The 22,877-nt window shown below is 35.8% G+C and overlaps 1 protein-coding gene across 1 annotated transcript; it reads left to right on the forward strand.

Moving 5' to 3' along the window:
- The first annotated feature begins 12,591 nt into the window (after positions 1 to 12,591).
- On the forward strand, positions 12,592 to 14,560 carry LOC139136341 (monocarboxylate transporter 12-like). The gene is made up of 2 exons (XM_070704066.1): positions 12,592 to 13,225; positions 14,475 to 14,560. Exons 1-2 carry the CDS (start codon positions 12,592 to 12,594, stop codon positions 14,558 to 14,560), a joined length of 720 nt encoding a protein of 239 aa, XP_070560167.1.
- The last annotated feature ends 8,317 nt before the right edge of the window (positions 14,561 to 22,877 follow it).

The following is a 22,877-nucleotide window of genomic DNA, read 5'->3' on the forward strand; positions in this document are numbered from 1 at the left end:
TATGATTAGACATGCCATTTAACTTTAATAGCCTACATTGTCATAGGTCTAACTCATAAATTATTCAAGTTTTCATCTTAAAAACTCACAAGGGCGAAAATCTCGACTAAGGTAGTGTGAAGGTCACCAGCTTCTTTATTGTGTTTGAATACTAATGCAATAACTGTATACCGCGCAGTGACTGAAAAGGCAGTTTACATATTAGGCTACCATAGGATCAGAGGTGAGTGCATGATACACTATCACGCTTTACCTATTTTAAACATGCTGTAATTGCTAAAATGACTTGTGTAAAGATGGCTACACGACCAAATCGTGAAGTAAGAGACCTGCATAAATCACATTTTGAGGTTGGAATGTCACTGGCCTTAAGTAAACACTAATGTAACAATATGCACTTTTGATAATCAACTGGACATGCTGATAACAAAATCCTGAGAGGGAAAAAATCACAAACATATAACTAACTCATGGACGTATATTTATTACGTATCTGGCAATATTTAAACACAGCATAAGAAATGAGCAACTTGGCAAACGACATTGTTCTAGTGCCAAGGCCGAATAAACATTTATTTACAATAACATGTTATCCCTAACATTTCGCATTTTAATGCGGACTTACAACGAAAACGGTTTTATGTTGGCTTTCGGCTTGCTCATGATGCTTTCAGCATGACCGAGTTTTGCGATGGAGAATGTACTCAAACCACACTGACCTTCATACATAATCACTTGACGTGTTATTCGATGTCACTATTTGTTAGTCAAAGTGGACAAGGGGACATTGATCGCGGGCCGTTTGGTTTACTATTTCAGCTGAATGGATTTAGGTCATCCGGACTGAGTTCACGCAAACACTGATGGTTATGTGATTTGAAAGTGGTCTATAATATATATATATATATTTTATATATTATATATATATATATATATATATATATATATATATATATATATATTATATATATATTATATATATATATAATATATAAAAAGGTGTTCTTCTTTACAAGTTATGTTAGTTATGTTGTTCGGAGTGATTTTGACAGTAGGACAAGATTAATATCTTGTACAGTCAGACGGTTTTTTCTATAACAAATAAAAGACTATAAAACCCTGCAAAGTGCTACTAACTGACTGTTTAAGGTGGAACGCACCTCGGGGACAGACATTCGGACTCTCAAACTTTTACAATTCTCTTCTGATATACCACATGTGGGGGTTCATTGTAAAGCTCTTGGTGAAAGAAAACTTTTCATCGGCTTAGTTTTTCGAAATTCGAAAATTTTTATTTTTCTCCATAGAGTTAACTCAGGGATGGCGGCCATTTTGAATTTCAGATATCGGTAAATCTTGGGTAATTTGTTTCTCTAGTACCTAAATTTGCACGGTGACCTCCTATTTTTATTCTTGATTTTGAAAGAGAATGATTGAAAGATTCCTTGAGGAAAGTTAGAGCAAAAGTTTAAGTCTTTCACTTTCGAGGTGCATATTACCTTAACATCCACCGTCACTTACGATTTTGTATCAAAGTGTGGCGTAAGAAACTGTAAAGCCAGCATTATACTGATAATTTCACAGGATTTTTGTATCAGTTTGACAGAGAGTTCATTTACAACAAAGTGTTTTGAACCTCTGAACTGCAAGCCATAAATTTGATCTACGGAATCGAATGTTCTTTGTCTGGACTTATTTATGTTGGCGAAAACCGGCAACAGCCATCGGTCAAGAATGAATGAACACAGAAGTGGAGTGACTCATTCTATATTGATTTGAAGCGGTATTACGCTTCAATTAAGTCGACCACTCCGTTTTGTCAATGCGTCTTTTTTAGTTCACCTTCCCGTAGACAATAAGAACTACATTCATTTTGGATTCAACAACTTTGTACCGCAATGACTTATGGTTGTAACGACAACATAAAAGACACAGATAATCTCTCCCGAAGGAATATGCCACCAATGTCAGCAATGTACTGCACCAAAAATAACAACAACAGTACCTTCATATTTCCAGAACCAGAGACTATTCCTAATCTGTAATATAAATACACCAAGACAATCTCAAGTAAAATATTCAACTACAATAGGGCATTGCGACACTTTAAGGTTGACAAATTCCTAACCTCACCAGCATCTTGTGGCTGTTTTACATCGCCTTACAAGTATGACCCCATTGGTCGTATTTTTATTGGCAATCTGAACTTTGACGAGTATTGCAGTCTCCAGAGACATTTTCAAGAGGACCGAAGTTCAGAGAACCACAAAACATCAACTGGAACTATACTTTTAAAATAATATTATGTACTCAGTCGGGGATTAGGCTATTAACTGGCTAAATTGGAGGATGTAGAGCTAGACACATTGTCGAATGGGTCAAATGTGTTCGTTCTTTTGTGCGTAACCGTATAAGGCGCCTCAAAATATCGCCTTCGTGGTAGACCTGTATCTGTATTTAAAGATTCTGATGCTCTTAAATGTTTTTACTAAACTCCATGATAATATGCTTTCGTCCCTGTGGATAAAGCTGCCAACAACATTGTTTGTAAGAGATATTGTTATGAAACCGTAAAAACCGTTAAAAAGGAGTAAAACCCGCCCCAGTGCAAGTATAAAAGAGATAAAACTACTGTATCGGAAAAACAGTGGATAAGACACATGGGTGTCAAGAGCTCAAAGCGAGAAAGCATTGAGGAATACATTAAAAACAAACAGCCAATAGACAACCGAAAATAAAGATGACAACCGATAGGACAAGGAAACTAAGACATGAGAACACATTCAAACGAGGCATGGACGGAGAGCCAATCAAGGGACAGCTAAAGAAAAAGCATGAAAATTGGCATTGATACCAGCTGGTACCAAAGTGATAACAGCCTGCATATTGACTGGTCCTTGATCATGCAAATGGTATCTCCGCCTTGTATCAACACCAAAACTATCACGGTAGTGTTATCAAAACTACGGTCCTGTAAGAAGCACCAAGGTGCGTTGGTGTAGGAAAATGTTTTGCCAATGATACATGATTATTTATTGTTGACAGTACAAGTTGCCGCAACGTACACATTTTATACAATAAACTGAATTAGCGGAAACACAGGGGAATTTATCGGAAATGGAAATTAATTCAAAGTGCAGACAATTGTTTGTATTATCATGAAGTTATCATAAATGAATTCGGAGTATCTAAGACATTTACCAACTCCACTTACAAACAAACAATGTTGAACTAAGCAGAAATTTAATCGAATCACAAGTCCATCAAAATGTTCGTCAATAGAATTATCAAAGATCCTGACCTCTGTCTTTTCTGCTATTAAACATACTGTAATGTTGTATTTTCTAGCATTAGCGTAAATCAAATTTGGGTATTAAAACATTTGAAGGATCTCTTTGGGTATTTGAAATCGAGATCACTTTCAAAGATAAAATATATAGATACATTCAATTTTTTTACACTACACACCACAATAAAACACAATACATTGAAACATCGCTTGAAAAACAACATCGATAAAGCTTTTCTCAAAAAAAAGTTCACTTTGTTACAAGTATATAGTCTTAGGTTATAATTCTATTACATATTTCCTTAAGGATGACACTAATGCTAAGACATTATATACAGAGAAAGATATTATCAGTATGCTTGACCTCCTCATCGACACCATATTTTTCTAATTTTGAGGACAAATTTTCCAACAGCGTACAGGAATACTTATGGGAACTAATTGTGCCCCCTTACTAGCTGATTTGTTCCTGTAATCACATGCAGCAGACTTTATCCAGAGCTTGGTCAAACAGAAGAAAACCTATGTGCCAAACGCTTTCAACTTGACATTCAGGTACATACATGATGTCATTTCTTTAAGATTTTCATTGATTCTCTCTCTATGCTTTATCCTCCTGAATCAGATATTCAGATATATCTTTGTCTTCTTATTTGAATAGCTTCCTTGAATTTGACTCTAACGGTCCCCTGTTTACTAAGCTGTATGACAAACAGAGATGATGTCAACTTTACTATTATCAATTTTCCAACCCTGACGGTAATATGCCACTGTACCCTCCTTGTGGATGTACATTTCCAAGCTTATTCGTTATGCTAGGGCATGTAGTTCTCGTGCTGATTTTGTGGAGAGGCACAGCCATCTTTCTTGGAAGCTTGTAAATCAGGATTATTCAAGAAAAGGTCTAATCTACATTCAAACTTGTTTTGGCAGCTGTTATGACCTGATAGATGAGTCTGATGTATCACTTAGAAATGATCACTGATGGCCTCGGTGAAATTTGTCTGTAGATTAAGACCGCTCCCTATTTTGACATACAGATTGGTATATTTTTGAAACACCCAACATTTCTTTTGGTTGTCTTTACCCGAGGTTCATACATTTTTCTTGTACAGATTTGACTTTGTTGTATGTACCGGTACTTACCTGTCCTGCGTTGTCTGTGTTTATTACATCGAGTTATTTTGTCACCATAGAGCTCATGGCAATGATGTAGATTATGGCATGGATATTTCTGATTAACAATAAGAAGACTGCAAAGTAAATTGAAGGTTACGGTCAGTGAAGTTTTAAAGTATTAAATGTTTTAGTCTTTAAAATCATACCATAACATTCACTGTGTGCTGTAATTGCCAAGATAATTATTCAATGTACATGTAGCCTTGTAAGATAATCGACAGTGCACCTTATCGCTTTCACTAGGTGCACATCATAGTGAAAACCGGGTGCATACTCGTAAATCTTTAGTCATGTATGTTTTTCTTTGTAAGTTCTTTCCCAATTCACCATACCCTTTGCAGCTGATTTATACGGTTTGAGGTATATGCACGTATTTGAATAGGTAGGAACAATAGAAGCTTGCAAGTCTTCTGTTGGTTAAAAATCTCTGAGTGTTTTCATTCGAAAATTGGTAGTTTGATATATTTTAATAACATAAGCTAATAAGGTAAGCAAAACAGTGGGCCCACACCGGTCAATATTACAAAACACCATTATCTGACGGGGGTTAACTTCAGGTACCTCGCGGCAGGAGACTGGTCGTCCTCCTGAAGTTGGGGAAAAGGTCACCTCCCCTCGGGCTCATTGTCCCATGTTGGGGCGATAGTACATATTGTGTACCATTGCTGTGGAACAATTTCAGCATGTGTAGCAATAAATTTCTATGAGCATAGTCAATTCGTGTTTGTAAGCAAAGTAAAAAAAATCAAAGACAAAAGACAAGGAGATCAAGTCTTCAGGCAATTTTGAATAAACAAAGATATACTTTCATGAAAACATCAGTTAAAACAATTACAGCTTGTAATGTTTTATTGTTATCACTGAAAGTATAATGACGGGATATATTCGGGATGAGGAAAAGTCTGAGCATTTTTTTCATACTGGAATTCCACTCAAGCTAGAGCACAGATATACAATTTTGAGTTACATGTGTCGAATTTTAATATTGATGAGGCCGCTAGCTGCCTTTTGAAGATGTTGCAATCTGCGGCCAATGATATGAAACATACATGTAACTGTGCTCCTAGACAAAATGACTTTGCAACGGGCTCTAGGAATTCATGGTATGACAATGAGTGTAAGAATTTTAAACATACTTTAAATTCTTGTAAATAGATACAGAAATAATAGATCAATATGTAATTTAGAGGAACTGAGCGTGAGTACCGAGAGTTTGTTGCATACAAGAAACAAAGTCACAAGAGTTGTAATCTTCAAAAACTAGTTGATGCGGCCAAACAAACGAACTCAAGGTATTTTTGGTCATTGGTGAAGGGGAAGTCAACTCCACCTTCTTGTAAAATAATAACTGATGACTGGTTGGATTATTTAAATCCCTTTTAAATACACCAGGTCTAGAAAATGATAGTTTTGTTATTTTTATAACGAAATTAAGGGTTTTGTTGATAACGTGGAGTTGGGAGAAGAAAGTGGTTATAATGACCTAGATATTTTGAATTCTGCAATTACTTTGGATGAAATCGACATGTGTATTAATAAGCTTAAAATAGGCAAAGCCTCGGGTATCGATGGTGTTAGTTCAGAATTTTACAGAAATTGTCCACTTGTCATGAAAGAAATGATGTGTAAACTTTTCAATGTTGTCTTTGAAGCAGGAATTTTCCCATTTCAATGGGCTCACGGTGTCATTGTTTCTATGTACAAAAAAGGAGACAGAAACTCTGCAAGTAACTATAGAGGTATTACCTTGTTACCAATAATGGGGAAGATTTTTTGTAACATTCTTGATATAAGATTGCATAAATGGATAGAAGAAAACTCTCCAATCGTTGAAGAACAACGAGTTTTCGAAAATCATACTGTACTTCTGATAATTTATTTATTCTTTACACAATTATTTCAAAATACCTAGCAAATAAAAAGGGCAGTGTATGTAGCTTTCATTGACTTCGAGAAAGCTTTCGATAGAATTGACCATTACTGTATGTTTTACAAACTACTTAAATCTGGTGTAAACGGTAAAATGTACAAAATTATCTTCTCGATGTATCAAAATGTCAAATCCTGTGTACGAACACCGAATTGTATTACTGAGTTATTTACCTGTAGTTATGGTGTCCAGCAAGGTTCAGTGCTTTCACCTATTTTGTTTTCTATGTTTGTAAATGATATTGGGGAAGCACTACAAAGTACACATTTTTCTGGAGTCGATATTGGTGTTTTGAAAATTATTTATTTACTTTTTGCAGACGACCTTACCTTAACTAGTAGTTCTAAATTGGTCTACAACGTTTATTCAACAAATTGTATGATTACTGTAGTAAGTGGAAACTGTCAGTTAATATTGATAAAACTAAAGTTATTGTATTTAGGAGGGGTGGGAGCCTGAAGAATTATGAGAAGTGGTTTTATGACGGGAAAAGGTCGGCAGTTACTTCTTTTCAAAGTTATTTGGGCATTGTTTTATCCTGGACTGGCCAATGGTTCCAGGCACAGAAATGCTTGAGTGACCAGGCCAACAGGGCGCTTTTCAGCTTGAAAAGTTGTTTGTGTAAGTTTGGAACCCTTCAACCAACACTAGCTTTAAAAATTTTCGATAGTAAAATCTTGCCAATCCTCCTATATGGCTCTGAAATCTGGGGCTTTTATCCTGCTAAAGATACGGAAAGGGTTCACAATAATATGCTGCGCTATATACTTAGTTTGTATACAAATACTTCAGTTGCTGCCATTAGTGGGGAATTGGGTCGAATGTCGTTGAAAGTACCAAGATTTTGTAAGATTATCAAATATTGGTTAAGAATTGTAAATATGGATAAAAATAGACTCATTTACAAATGTTATAATTTTCAACTCAAGAATATTGGTGTAAAAAAATATAACTTTTGGGCAAATGATGTTAAGCATTTGCTCCAGAGCTATGGCTTTGGAGAGGTTTGGGAGCAGCAAGGAGTTGGGAACGAGACCGTGTTTTTGAAAACATTTAAACAGCGTTGTATAGATATAGATATACAGCTTTGGTCAGACGAAATGAATGCATCAAGAAAATTAGATAAATATGCCACCTTTAAAAGAGACCTTACTTTAGTACCATATTTAACTTGTATTGACAAAGCTATCTTCAAAATTGCACTATGTAAATTTAGAACTTCTGCCCATAATTTGAAAATTGAATCCGGGCGCAAGAACAATATTCCAAGGGCAGTAAGGATATGTGAACTATGTGAAGGAGACCACATTGAAGACGAGTTTCACTTTTTACTTGTCTGTCCGATGTATAACAATCTGAGAAGAAATATATTCCCAAATGTTACTTTAATCAACCTCTTGTACATAAGTTCAAGATACTTTTATCATCTCATAATACAAATACAATAAGGAAACTCAGTAGGTTTATTTTTTATGGAAACAAACTCAGAGATGACACTATTAATAATTAAGATAATATTTCTATTCGTTGCCCTGCTGTCATCTGTACATTTCTAGCGACCAGTTTAAATTTTTTGCTTTTTGATTTGTACATTTTGGCCGGAGGCCATCAGTACTGAAATAAACTTATCTATCTATCTATAATGACTGGGGAGGGGCGGTGAATTGATCCCCTCTTAGATAAAACGGAAAATGGGTGATCCTGCAGTTACTATCGAAAACAAGTTGAACCATCGAACCTAAGTAAAAAAGTTGAAAAAATTGGCCCTGAAGATCGATGATCCAGACTAAAATAACATAATGTAACTGAAGCAAGCGATATTATGTTTGTGTGTCAGAAAATTTGTTGAAGTGTGAATACAGTATTTTGAATGATGGATGTATTTCACAGATTCTGTGTATAACCATATATCTAGAAATGTTATCCATAATTTATTTTAATCATTAATAACAAAGAGAGAACACCAGTAAATCAAAAACTTCAGGTGGCAATACGAATGTTACCAACCGTCACATTAAGTGTTAATGAACCTATTCTTTGCTCTTTGAAAGTCTGTTCTCCTCATGTGTTAGTAATAATTTTACATATTAATTGACAGAAGCTGTATCTGCCGACAATTTTTACATATTTTTGTTGTGTATATATCGGCATAAATGCCAAAATTTTAGTTTGTCAACTTAGTACACATATGAGAATATGAGACTGAGAATTTACATTTTGCCTACAAATGTGCAAGCAATTTCAACAAGCTTAAACACTGGGCATTCCAATGTATCTTTAACCCTTTCACCATCATGTTGGACCTTCCTCGAGCAAAATGAGGGTGAAATGTTCAGAGAGTACAAGACACTGTGTTTGACATTACAGAATAAAATAAGGAAGTCGTATGTCATGAATTGCAGCTATTCCCCCTAAAAGGATAATTAAGACAAGATCGGTTTAACTCCGACTGTTGATGATAATTTAGATTAAATTTATTTTTAGTTAAACTGCATTTTATCCCCTGCAAACGCTGTCAATGCTGGACAAGGCCCCATATCACTGGTAGTGATGCTGTGCCCTTGCCAGCTACAACACCGGCAAAATCAAGGAACACCCAACTCATGTCTTTGTGGGTGAAATGGGCCACCAAATGGGTGACCATTTAATGAAAAACTGTAACTGTAAAATACATCAAACAGGCCACTAATTGATGACACACATAGTACAAAACGTGTGACCTTACAGTAACTAACCTACTTATACGTGTGATAAAATTAAAGTTGTAAAGGTGAGATACATCAATTGTGCCACAAAATTGGTGACCAATAAACTGACACACAAACAAATTTCCTTACAATGATTAACATGCTCATAACTGTGAAATACATAAAGTGGGCCACAAAATGGGTGACCAATTAACAGTCTAACAAAGAATTCACCTACATAGGTAACTCATTTAATCTTGCCCCAATCTTGTGGGGCCCAAACACGCCACAAGACACACCTTGTGTCGGCCCCACAAGAAGAAAGTCCATGCCACTGCAGCCCCTGCGAACAGTGGCTTGTCTTGACTTGTACTGTATTGAGAAATTGGCAAATGCATGTTTCCGATGTTGTCAATAATCTATTTTAATCATTAATAACAAAGAGAGAACACGAGTAAATCAAAAACTTCAGGTGGCAATACGAATGTTACCAACCGTCACATTAAGTGTTAATGAACCTATTCTTTGCTCTTTGAAAGTCTGTTCTACTCATGTGTTAGTAATAATTTTACATATTAATTGACAGAAGCTGTATCTGCCGACAATTTTTACTTATTTTTTGTTGTGTACATAACGACATAAATGCCCAGATTTTAGTTTGTCAACATAGTATACATATGAGAATATGAGACTGAGAATTTACATTTTGCCTACAAATGTGCAGGCGATTTCAACAGGCTTAAGCACTGGGCATTCCAATGTATCTTTAACCCTTTCACCATCATGTTGGACCTTTCTCGAGAAAAATGAGAGTGAAATGTTCAGAGAGTACAAAACACTGTGTTTGACATTACAGAATAAAATAATGAAGTTGTATGTCATGAATTGCAGCTATTCCCCCTAAAAGGGTGATTAAGACAAGATTGGTTTAACTCTGACTGTTGATGATAATTTGGATTAAATTTATTTTTAGTTAAACTGCATTATTTCAGTTCTATGACACTTTACTTTCACAGATGTCCAGGCTTGTACTAGCTTTTATAGCATTTGATATGAATTATTCTATCTTGGTTTACCCTGTTACTTGTTGAATGACAGGTTCATAACCTTTGTCAACTGATAAGCCCTGGAGAGTTAGTTTTATGGCTGGTTTCAAATCCGATGTGCACAGAGTCTGAGAGGCTCAAACCATAAAAACACAACCATTATGACAAAAACAGCCTTTGGTTGATAAAATTTTACTCAAGAGAAAGGCACCTTTTATTTAGAAATCTGACAAAGGTAGGATACTAGTTTCCCTTTCCCTTTCGATTCGATGATCCTTTTATTTCCCATTGTTAAATATGTAATCGTATTAATATTAGTTTATGTTCCTTCATGACACTGAGTTTTCACCGAGAAAACAGTCAAGCATCAGGTTTTTGTCACCCATTTGTGGCTTGTATGATGAATATATGCGATTGTGAACCCGTGTTTAGGACACGGGCTCACAATCGCATGCGATTGTGAGCCCGTGTCCTAATTCAAAAAAACCCACTGGCCCCTATGAGTATTTCAAAAACATGGCGACCCAGATCATGGACCGGCGTTTTCTTCTATTTCATGCAAGATAATGAAGCACTTGATATCAGAAAACTGAAGACAATTTTGGCTGTGATCGCGCAAATTTATACGCCTTTCTTTTACAGAATGGACAGTTTCATGTTAAGTTCTTGTCCTTTGTTGGGTCCCAACCAATATAATAGAAGGATTTTAATTGTTAATGTTGTTTCATTTCTTTTCAATATTGTTGTCTATGCAATTATAAGTACATAAACTCTGTCGATTTTAACCGCGTTACCCTGCTTATGCCTAACTACCCTTTGCACACTCTCCGCACTCCTACTCAAAGGTTCTAAAAAGATCACTACTTAATGATACGCTGATTTGTCGGATAATAATAGTATCTGTTTTTATTCAATGTTTGTGGTTCAGATGAGTGGTAAGGCAGCTGACCATATTCGGACAGGACCTGATGGCGGCTGGGGATGGATGGTCGTTGTGGCAGGGTTCATCGTCCAGTTCATAGGCGGCGGTTTAATACAGTCTCTAAGTCCTCTGTATATTGACATAAAGCGGTACTTTGGATCCAGTGCTGAAGATACATCATGGATTTTTTCTATCTCATCAGCGATGTTGTTTTTCAGCGGTGTGAAAGTGTTTTTATTTGTTATGCCATTTAATTGTAACGATATAACGCATTAATGGTCAATTATAATATCGATGTGTTTCCATCAATTTAGAAGACCATCATGTAAAGTTTGAACACAAGGGCCAAGCAACCATATTCCTTGTATTATTCCGCAAAGTGACGGGGTAAAATCCCATTCGTAGTTCTGAATTTTTTACTGACAGGACAGTTGTGCTCTCTCATCGTTTAAAATTAGAATGTGGCAATACTCAGATCACACAGCTACAAAGTAATAGCATTCGATCTCTTTTACTGGTGCAAAATATACAACCAATGTCATGCCTTTTTTATCACTTGCAGGATTTTTGCTTATTTCTTGTAAGACTATCTTGATTTTGACAAAGCAAGATAGTAGAAGTAATTTTTAAATTTTTTGAGTGGTCATTTTTTATTTCTTCTTGCTGTTTTGGTTATTTAGGAATTTTGGGTGCAGTCGTCGCGAAATTAATAGGACATCGTCTTGCAGTAATGGTCAGTGGAATGCTTGCTTCATCTGGATTCTTCATCAGTTACTTCGCAACCAATGTTGTTTTCTTGTATGGAAGTATAGGCATTGTCGCGGGTACGTATTCCAGGTTTCATTCCATATAATTCTCTTAATCTTCATGCACATTAGAAAATGTGTACACTGTGTAACTTAGAATATTTCTACTGAGGAACAACATAAAAACGTTTTCGCATTGGTTTTGATCTTGTTAAAGTTATATATTCGTAACGCTGTCGGCAGAGAAAAAGTTGGCGTTCAATTGTTCATGGTCTGGCCTGAAGTTGAAGGTATGCTGTTCCCTGTCTTCAGTAACATCACTACTCACAGTGTGATGCAACGTAAAACTTTTGAAATCAAGACATGGTTACAGTTCAAGACAATTCAAAATTTTTTGTTCACAGATGAATAAATAAGTAAACGTCAACCATGTTTGAAGAAACCAATTGCTTTTCAGTCAAAGTGATATCGATCCGCGATGCTTGCATTTCAACTTGCAGACATCTTAAGAAAGATCGCAAAATTTAAGTTTTGGTGGATTCGTTGCATTTCTAAATTGTGTCTCTGTATTTTTCTCTCTCTTCTATTTCAGGGACTGGCTTTGGGATGTGCATTTCTCCAAATCTTACAATGCTTGCAATTTATTTTCCTAAGAAGCACTCACTTGTTAATGGTATTGCAATGGTTGGAAGCGGCGTGTGTGTGTTTGTAATGCCTCCCTTGATTCAGGCTAGCATAGACAAATACGGATGGAGGGGCTGTATGCTAATTTTGTCGGCTATTTGCGCTCATATGGTCATCAGTGGTGCGCTGATGAGACCTTTAATACGGAACAGTAGAGAAAGGAATGAGAGTGATAACTTCTCTCAGGCACCCAGTGAGACTGACGGCGAAAATGTTGGTGGTAAGCAGGGCGTGAACAAAAAATCCAAGCGAAGGTGTGATTGCTCTCATTACATGCATGTTGCCTTCTTTACCTATTTGAGATGCACGATTCTCGTCATCTCTTTCTTTTTCGTGGCTGTGGGTATTTTTGGCGGATCGGTATTTATGCAAGCCCGTGCAAAGGTTCAAGGAGTGGGAAGTCTACAGCAAACCGCTTGGCTTGTTTCTATTGCTGGCATTGGTAGCATTGCAAGTAGAGCGGGTGGCGCCTTTCTAGTTCAACATAGATTCATATCGGCCACTAACATATACCTCCTTAGCACCCTTGCCGTGGGAGTCGCTTTTGTCATACCTCAACTGGCGGACACCTATGGCGGCTTTGTTGTACTGAGCCTTGTCATGGGAATGGGATCTGGAGTCTCCCTCTCCATACTTCCTGTTTGCACGAGGGAATACGTCGGAACAAACAACATGATCGTCGCTCTGGGAATAGTAATGTTTCCATCAGGGATTGGTTTCCTTTTAGGACCCCCACTGGCAGGTTTGTACTCAATTTCTGGATACGAAAAGAATTGTATATCTGATAAATTGCGACACACGTGGTTCAGCGAAAAAAAGACATTAGAAAACTGACTTCCATGGTGTCACACCATTCCACATAGTGGATGCGTTCGAGAAACATTGTCCCTCACATGCATTGCTAGTACCAGAAGTGTATCCGTTTGTGTTTTTAAAACGTTGCCACAAGCCCTAACTAGATGCCAACTGTATGCATTCAACTCCTCTCTATAGAGAAAAAAATATCATGTTTTTGTCTCCCTCCATTTAAGTGTAGTGTCATTTCAGCAGTTTGTGATGCTTTGATGATACTTTATTGTTTGAAACGCTGTTGAGTGAATTTGATCGCAGTAAATAAGAACTACGCTGTCTTTACATCTGAACCTGTGGTGGATTTGCACGTGCGGGAAGTGATGGCGATCGACAGTAAGTTTCTCCATGAAAGTACCAAACGTTGAACAAGCAATAACTCGACTATGTCGCGGTCAGAAAAATACTCACATTTTCTCTTATACACCTCATTCACCAAATTATTTTTCATACACTGACTTGGACCAAGTCTAAGTGCAGTGATACCGCTGGCATTGTTTACTACAAACATTTCTGGATACTTGCAGTTCCTTGTGTCAAATGAAATCAGTAAACTTTTAAAGAGTTTCATTCCATGATACACACATTTCATCACATGTGGCGGGATCTTCGGAACAATATTTAGGCCTGACTCGAATAACTCATCCTAGGTTGTCTACAACAATAACAGGATTTTCATATTTTTCAAAGTTGATCAATTTATGAAATTTTATCTTACCCTCATATATCTTAAGCTCACAGCTTTCCTTTAGTTTTATTGCATCACAAATAGCAAGGATGGCCATTGTTTATCATTATATATCTGTACTAACAACAATTTTAAAAGAAAATATTCTATGATTTAGATATCACAAAATGTCACATATATTTAAATATGGTCCAATTGGAAGTAGTAAGAGTTATTATGCATTAAATATGTCGCACAAACAAAAAATGTATTAATTTATTTACTGGTATACCAGTACGTGATGAATTTTGTCAATTTTACGAGGGAAAAATAGAAAGTGATGAATTTCAGAATAAGTTAATAGAACATAGTCTTATTAGTTTGCTGCACACCTTGACGGCTGTCGCAGACATTACCGCAAACTACATTTGTGACTTAAGCATAATTCAACATCCGATGTTTTGTCGAATTACAGGCACAACAGCTGGAGAAGAGATAATTATAGAGTTAGCCTTTGATGATTTGGATAGTTACGTTATCATATTCACAGATATGCCTTAGGACTATTGCAGGGAAAATATTCTTGGCCTGACCATAGGGGTTGTAGACGAACAAGAAAAGATACATAAGAAGTTCCAGCGCACTTCCTCAGAAATTTGTCAGATTTCCCTGTTTTGTTATTCGTGATCCACTGTCAACGTCCCGTCTATAGAATACGCTTTATCCAACAATCGAACAGAGATAGTCGTCCCAACAAATTCCCCTTGGGGTTTTGATTTTTAGCTCACGTGTTCACACGAGGGCTTATGTCATAGCGATGTCTGTCTGTCTGTCTGTCCGTGTGTTTGTGTGTGAGAATGTGTGTGTGTGTGTGCGTATAATGTGTGTGTTTGTCTGTTCACAGACAACAACGTTTACACAAAAACGCCTCAACAGATTCAAGTCACATTTGGTACACAGGTACCAAATGCTACTTGCAAGAACTGATTAGATTTTGGTTAGCGTGGCAATGGTTTACTTACAGATACGGTAATGACAGTGTAGACATATATCAAGAAATACAGCTCAAAATTTCATGAAACTTTTCACAGATGACAATCTCAGAACATGAAAATACTGTGAGTATCATGTCAATTATCTGATCATTTGCATATTTAATGAACTTTTGTTATTAGTGATATAACTCTGAAATTCCTGCTCCAAACTTGATGATATGAGAGACAAATATTGATCTGATATATATCTAATTATACTTAGAAGCATTGGGCACTGTCAAGTTAGTTAATAGCTCATTTGCATATTTTATGAAGTTTTATAATTAGTCGTATATCTCCGATATAACTGCACCAAATTTGATGAATTATGCTGCAGATACTGACTGATATCTAACTGTGGTGTAGAACATTTAGTTGTATGGAGTTAATGAAGGGTTCATTTGCATATGTAATTTACTTTGTAATTAGTGATATTACTCCAAAAGTACAGCATTACATTTGATGAAACTTGCTACAGATATTGATCTGATAGATATTAAATTGTACCGAGAAGCATTGGGCGTGTTAAGTTAATAATTAGCTCATTTACATATTAAATAAAGTTTTGTAATCGGTGATTTAACTTTGAGAGTACTGTGCGACAGTTGATGAAACCTGTTACATATAATGATATAACAGATAATCTGACTGTTCTTATTACACGCCTCACGCGGGTGTCGATTATATTGGTATGAATTTGGTTTATTGACAGGAATATTGAAAAACATAATACTATAAATCCTCATCAGAGATAGATAATCTGGCAATAGACCGTATACACGCCAAGTCTTATCAGAAGTCTGTCTCTAGTGCTGTCAGAATATACAACGTCTGTCCTTGTTCTTGTGTTTTGGTTAGTAATTAAAATTAATGTTGCGTAATATCTCCTTGCTCGTTGTTTTGTCACTTTAATATGAGACAGGTCAAAGGTACAATTGTTTTACACAACTTCATAACAGTCAAAAAGTATGCAGTAATTCATGCCATACTGTATTATTTAATGCGTCCAGTAGTGTCTGATAAATGTCAATACATTTCGAGTCATCAGCAGTCAATTGCAATGCTTGATGACTAAGTTTGTAAATTTGTCAAACTCAAAGTCATTCCTTCCATTCAGGGGTCATATTAGTAGGTCAAGTTGTTCTGTTGAGTAAATGCTAAAATTTTCTGGTCTGTTTACTGGATATCCAACATTTTGTTAAGCGTACTACTATTAATGAACCAGTTGTAAAACACGTGAGCACATTCAGTGCATATCTGGTTGAATTGTGTAGTGCAGCTTATGCAATGGCGGCAGTCAAGGATTTTTGTTAGATGATGTCACGGAAGAGGGGGACTTGAGAATGCATATTATCTACCTAATCAAGAACACTTGGAACATTCGTAGGTCTTACTCAAGAACTCTACAAACTTCTTCATGCTTGTGAGACTGTATGTGCTTTTAATGCTATGTTCGACCTACTTGCACTTGGAATGAAGTCTCTTAATACATGTGTTTTTCCACAGGGTTTCTGCAAATAAGACGAGGTCGGTGAAGTTACCTGTAGCATTAAAAAAGTCTATCTAATCTTTTGCCAGTCTTAGATAAATGCAACCTGCTGGTATAACTTTTTCGAATATGGTTTTTGTGGTATCCCGATCGCCCGATTGAAGGTATATCAATATCGTTGCTACCTGGACATAATGGGTTGGTCTTCTTTGTTGGCTGCTTTCTTGATATTTATTACATTATTTATCAATGTTATGTTGTACCACGAGTTATAAAGCGTACATTGTAAGAGTCGAATTTTGCTAAACTTTGGCAAAAATTAACTGTAACGGGTTAAGGATTAAGTCTTTTGATATAAAGATGGGAAAAAACAGTTTGTCTTAGCTACTGCCACCAGTCAAGATCGTAATCATTCTCTAGAGCTTTATAGGTAATTTGATGAAGATGAAAGTATAGCCTCCACAAAGGCTACAGGTGACCCCATGCCCTTTGCTCTTAAATGGGATAAAACCAGATAGAAATGTAGACCATATAATGTACTGTGTAGATGTATTAGGATGTGCAATTTTAGGCGGTGTAAATGCATTACCAGGGATGCCAAATGTAGATTACATTTCGATAGTAATGTCACATATAAGTTAGCTGATTTTGACAATGGCTTATGCCAGAGAATCCTCATAATATATTACTCTGTTTACATATTTATCAATCCTTTTATGACAATCATGAAAGCAGAGAAGACACGATTGAAATGGATAAACTCTAGGGCGAATTATTGCATACACATTGCTAGTGGTGGCCCAGCAAGGTCTTTTTGGGATAAAAATTCAAACCAATTGGGCTGAGGGCAGTGGGGAATGAGTCAGCTGTATTCACTTTACAGACAACCAATAAACAGCTGAAAATTTTAAGAATCATACACTTTTATCAGGTGCACAAAATTAGCAACAGAGGAAGAATACAACGGTCTCGTTTGCACAATTCACAAATCACAAAATACAGTCAATTATTCTATTTTCATTAAAATAGGCAGAGATACGAAAGTTATGACTATTCAATTCTATGCAGAAGGAAACAAGTTATGGAATAGTGAAGTTGATTTTTTTGAAAAGATACATTGTCAAGTAAATACACTGAAGACTTTAATACTGCCAGTCTTAAACATATTATTTTGTTTAAAATAATAGTATATCTGACCATTTTGAGTGCAGCAGAAATCTCCAACTTCTTAGTATAATGATGTGGGCAAATCCTTCCTTATCGGTAGGTTCATAGAGCTAAGAATCTTATAGGTATGAAATGATATCAGAGGCAGGTCAGTTCAAAGGTCACAGGAAGACGTTATGATGTCACAGGTCACGGTTTGATACTGTCACATTGATCAGATTTCCACTGAAGGTTATAATATATATTGAATGACTCACAAGGACATGTTTACCAGTTCACTTCAATCTAATCAATAAAATTTGCTTGTATCGTTTTCTTCTCCTCATAGAATGAGGTGAAAGCTGTATCCAACCACTGAAAGATTGCCTTACTCACTGTCATAAATGGATTACACATAGAAAAAGGGAAAAGAGACTTAAAAATCTATAAGCGACCAGACTTTAAGAATAATCTCTAAGTACAACAGTTGAAGAAGAAAATGATAAAACTATAAAAGTAGCAAGTAAAAGGTAGAGATAAACAGTTGTCGAACACCTATAACACTATCCCGCCATACATTACACAGGATTCATTTTTAAACATTCACATAATGAAAACAGAGAAGATAGTTCAAACCTGATTGAAAAACACCGTATATTCGATAAAACGTCACACCAGAAGCTACTAAAATGACTACGTTGGATGACAACTATGATTGAGTTATAAAGTTCTGCTGGTAAAATGAATTCACTTTTGACTTAAAGAGATCTTAAAATTTGATATGGCTTGCAACTGGCTCCATAATGGAACAATGCTGTTAAAGTAAGAACGTGCATCACATTTTTGTGTGGTGTGTAAAGGGGGCCCAAAATCTATCATAAAAAGGATGTTCACAGTCACAAGTAACCATGTATTGAATGATAGCTTTGCACCGATTGTCAATTGTACTTACACATTCAGAAATTATTTTAAAACTCTGACAGCAAAACCATTGAAATTTCAACATCCATGAACCATAACGTACGGAATTACACTGTGTACTACCAAGTGTCTGTGCGGATTTGTTAATAGCACGATTTCAATATAAAATGAGCGTTATTCGCGCTGGTAATATATTGCCAAGGCGGAGCTACATTGCTTTTTTGTGAATAGGTGATACATCAGCGCTGCTTATTGTGTCTCGCCCATGCACTTTAATTAAGAAGTATATATATATATATATATATATATATATATATATATATATATATATATATATATATATAATATATATATATATATATAATATATATTATATATTATATATATATATATATATATATGAAATATGGTGGTGAATGAAAAGTGACCATGCGGGACTCGAACCCACACCCCCGTAGACATTACGGATGCTCTAACGACTGAGCTAATGGATCAGTCGGTTCAATGTGGGCGGTCCTGACTCTTAGATGGGGTTTTTCATTCGTTGTGCGTTGATGATGAGTAAGGCGGCTAAACTCATCACCTAACCTTTCAACCTAAGGATCCCGCGGGATTCTACAGGGCCTCGCACACAAGTCATCAACTTAGGTATCAGTTATTGGTAATGAGGATCAATCTTATGAATGATGCAAGCCAGAGAAGGGTAAATTTGAAATGACTCACACATACGATTTTTTTATATGAAATATAGTGGTGAATGATATATATATATATATATATATATATATATATATATATATATATATATATATATATATATATATATATATATATATATATATATATATATATATATTCAATAATGTAAATATGCTTTAATGACGCAGTTAAAGTATGATGTGTATGATTCCATTAAACATTAGAAATACTAGAGCAGAAAGGATTTAGTTCCCCTCTCCAATGATATATGTGACATTATGGACTCAATGGTTTTGAAAGGCTGAGTTAACAATTGGCAAGATTGTTAGAGAAGATACAATATGTGCGTCAATTCAGCCCTTTATTCCAAAACATATGTAATGCGGATGTGTATTTTAGAAGCTTGCGTACGTGACAAAATGTAACAGATTATATGCGCTTCATATAGCACTTGGAATACAGGTAGCGCGGGTTGTTATGGTAATGCAGACTTTAAGAAGTATGGTTTTTGGTTCATTTCTAATTGGTTAGCGTCTTAAAAGCCAAGAATCACTTACTTCTATCGTTGAAAACAGCCTGCATTGAATATCCTTGAGTCTGGTGCAAAACTTCATGTGCTCAAATACTATTTGTACTTCTGTACGCATGTGCTATATATTGCCCGTTGTACCAAATCTCATGCATACTGGTACCCTAAGGGGTTTAGGGCAATTGCTGAAACAAACTCATTGATTCACAAGCACAGGTGACTTTGCACATTCAATGAGATAACTGCGCAGCCGCCTAACAATTGCCTGATTTTCGTCTCTGCACAGGATGGATATATGATGTCACTGGTAATTACGACTACTCGTTTTACGCACTTGGCGGCTTTCATTTACTCGGTGGCTTCATTTGCATCATCGGACAGTGTATAACCTGGAACAGGAACAGGAAGTTGACCAAAAGAGATCACGCTATAAACCAACTGGATGACCAGACAATCGTGAATCCTGTATACGACGATTTGGTGATGAGAGATGCCACAAGTCAGACAGTTATCAGTGATTTTGTTGATGATAATAACAAGAACAATTGGATTTTAGATTCACCCTTCACTCGTGAGAGTCATGTGGACAAACGAAACTAGTTAAATATAAGGGATGTTTTTGATTCTGAAAGAAAAATTTGCTTTTATATAAGCACAACTGACACTGACATTGATTATAAACAAAGATTAGTTGCTGTAAACCTTTTACCGTTGTCATTTCGCAGGGAGATTCTTGATCTGATTTTCTTTTATAAATGCATACTGGGAAATACTCTTTAAACTTGTCATAAGTATGTCAAAACTCACTCATCTAAAATTAATACACGTTCTAGTGCTGATACAAATGCACTGGATAGAAACCATTGTAAAACTGTCACTTTCCAACACCTTCTCTTTAATAGAATTGTCATTCTCTGGAACAATTTACCGGCGACAATTAGAACCACTGCTTCACTTTGTACATTTAGAGTAACATTGACGAAATGGTATTGGGATAAATTTTATAACTGTTTTGATCCAGACAACACTTGTACGTGGATTTCTCGTTGTCTGTGTAGCAGGTGTAGACCTATGTAGATTTTATTTGATTTGTTTTAGACTTTCTTCATTTTTTATCCTCCTGTATGTTATTGCTGTTTGCTTTTTTCATTTGTACAATTTATTCATTTCATTGGGTGGACTGGCTTTGTATAGGTGGTTCGCAACCTGTTTCAGTCATCCTATCCTATGTCGGTAACGTATCGTGTCCACGTGTGGATGAATATTATAAAAAAATAAAATAAAATAAAAAAACAACGTTAGTCGGATAAAATAAAACCATTTTATTGGATAATTTTTTACTCAAATGCATACAAAACACTGATGTAATATTTGCTAACAACAATGTATTCGTCGTGAAAAATAACATTTCATGTATTTTAAGTTAAAGTTAGTTTCTTGATGTTTTAATTTTTGCAATATTTCGGCCATGAGTACCAGCCAGAGTGTGGGCAACAAATCCTGATCTCACCCATGGTACCATGTGTTTTTGAATTTTATTACACAGAACACGCACTTTTGTTTCCGAAACTTAGCGAAAAATGTTGTCAAGTGTCGAAAGTCTCCATAATTGAACGCTGTATTTCTGGTTCACCATATACATTGAGTTGATGGTATATTCGAAATGATGTTAACAAATGGAGGCAGTGTTGTTTGTGGCTTTTTTCGTGTACTAAGTTTACAATTATACTTAATTCTCGTCCAATTTAACTGGAAATAACTCATTTGAAGCTTTGGTTAGACAGAAAATACTAAAACAATGTGTTACCCACAGAAAGACGCACTGTACTCCAGAATACCTAAGCGGGCTGGCTATATCCGTGCACGCGACAGGGCAAAATAATTTTTTTATTTGCCACATTTCCTGTAAAATTCCATTGTCTTTACTAGATTGTTGTAGATGCAATTCTTTATATTATGAATCATCAATAATAAAATTCTTGATAAACATAAATAAACAAGCTAACAACAGAAGCAAACTAAAATAAATGTAACCAAGTTTTATATGTTCATAGGTCAGAGATTTGACGGAGAGCTAGAAATATCTTATGTGAAGGTAATGTGAATCTGGCTCCCGAAAGAACAATAACTTAGTCTTTTATACAAATAAAGAAAGTATAGACAGTAAAACTAAGACAAGGAAATCCAGATTTACAGAGCAGGCTTGAACTGTGTTCGATGTGAAATGTTCCTGATGGAAAGTCGAAGCCTATTCCAGAATTTAGCGCCATGATAACTGAAAGAGAATTGACCGAGGCGAAGTTTGCATTTTGGTAATAGAAAGGACTAGGTAGAAACTGATCTAGTATGTGAGTAGGAAAGGAAAAATAGTCATTGACACTGTGGGGTAGATCACTTGACAAAGGGTCATGAATGAAAACCCCAATCTCATATTCAAACTGATTGTAGATGTTCAAAATATTCAACTCCTTTATAATCTGTTCACTGGGAGTAGTGCGTGACTTAAAGGTGAAATGAAATCTGAAGTGAAGTGAATTTTATTTCACCAGAAATATGTAGACAAAATATATACGTGTGCGAAAGAGAAGACAAAAGTAATCTCCGATCTGGTGAGGTCAAAGAAATAGTTCTCAACGAACTAGTCGGGTAACTACCTTTTTCAAAAGTTTGTAGATAGGGAGTTCAGCAGTATGGTATGTACTTCCCCTTTTCTCTAGACAGTATGAAATAACAGGAAGAATAAAAACATTACAGAGCATAATAAGGATTTGTTTTGGAACCATGTGCCTAAGTATTACTAATAAACCAATTTATTAATCAAATCAAAGCCATTTTTATCACTTGTTGTTCTATGTCAATTAAATGAGTCTCAGCCGATGATGTTAACTGTATAATACATGAGGTGTAATAATTAAATAATAATGCTCGATAGAAGGGAAATATCGCGATCTTTGCCAATACAAGGGATGGTGCTGACTTGCGCAACCAGTGCACGACAATTTAAGCGCAGAAAGATGCGCATTAAACTCAGGTGCCTCTGCAGCTGTCAGGACACATCGT

This window comes from Ptychodera flava, chromosome 7 (assembly GCF_041260155.1).
Source record: "Ptychodera flava strain L36383 chromosome 7, AS_Pfla_20210202, whole genome shotgun sequence".
NCBI classification, from domain to species: Eukaryota; Metazoa; Hemichordata; class Enteropneusta; family Ptychoderidae; genus Ptychodera; species Ptychodera flava.

Excerpts from the sequence above, each read along its gene's own strand:
- LOC139136341 (XM_070704066.1), top strand. The coding sequence starts at position 12,592 with ATGGTCATCAGTGGTGCGCTGATGAGACCTTTAATACGGAACAGTAGA. Across the intron at positions 13,226-14,474 it reads TTTAGGACCCCCACTGGCAG|GCACAACAGCTGGAGAAGAG; the intron begins GTTTGTACTCAA and ends GTCGAATTACAG.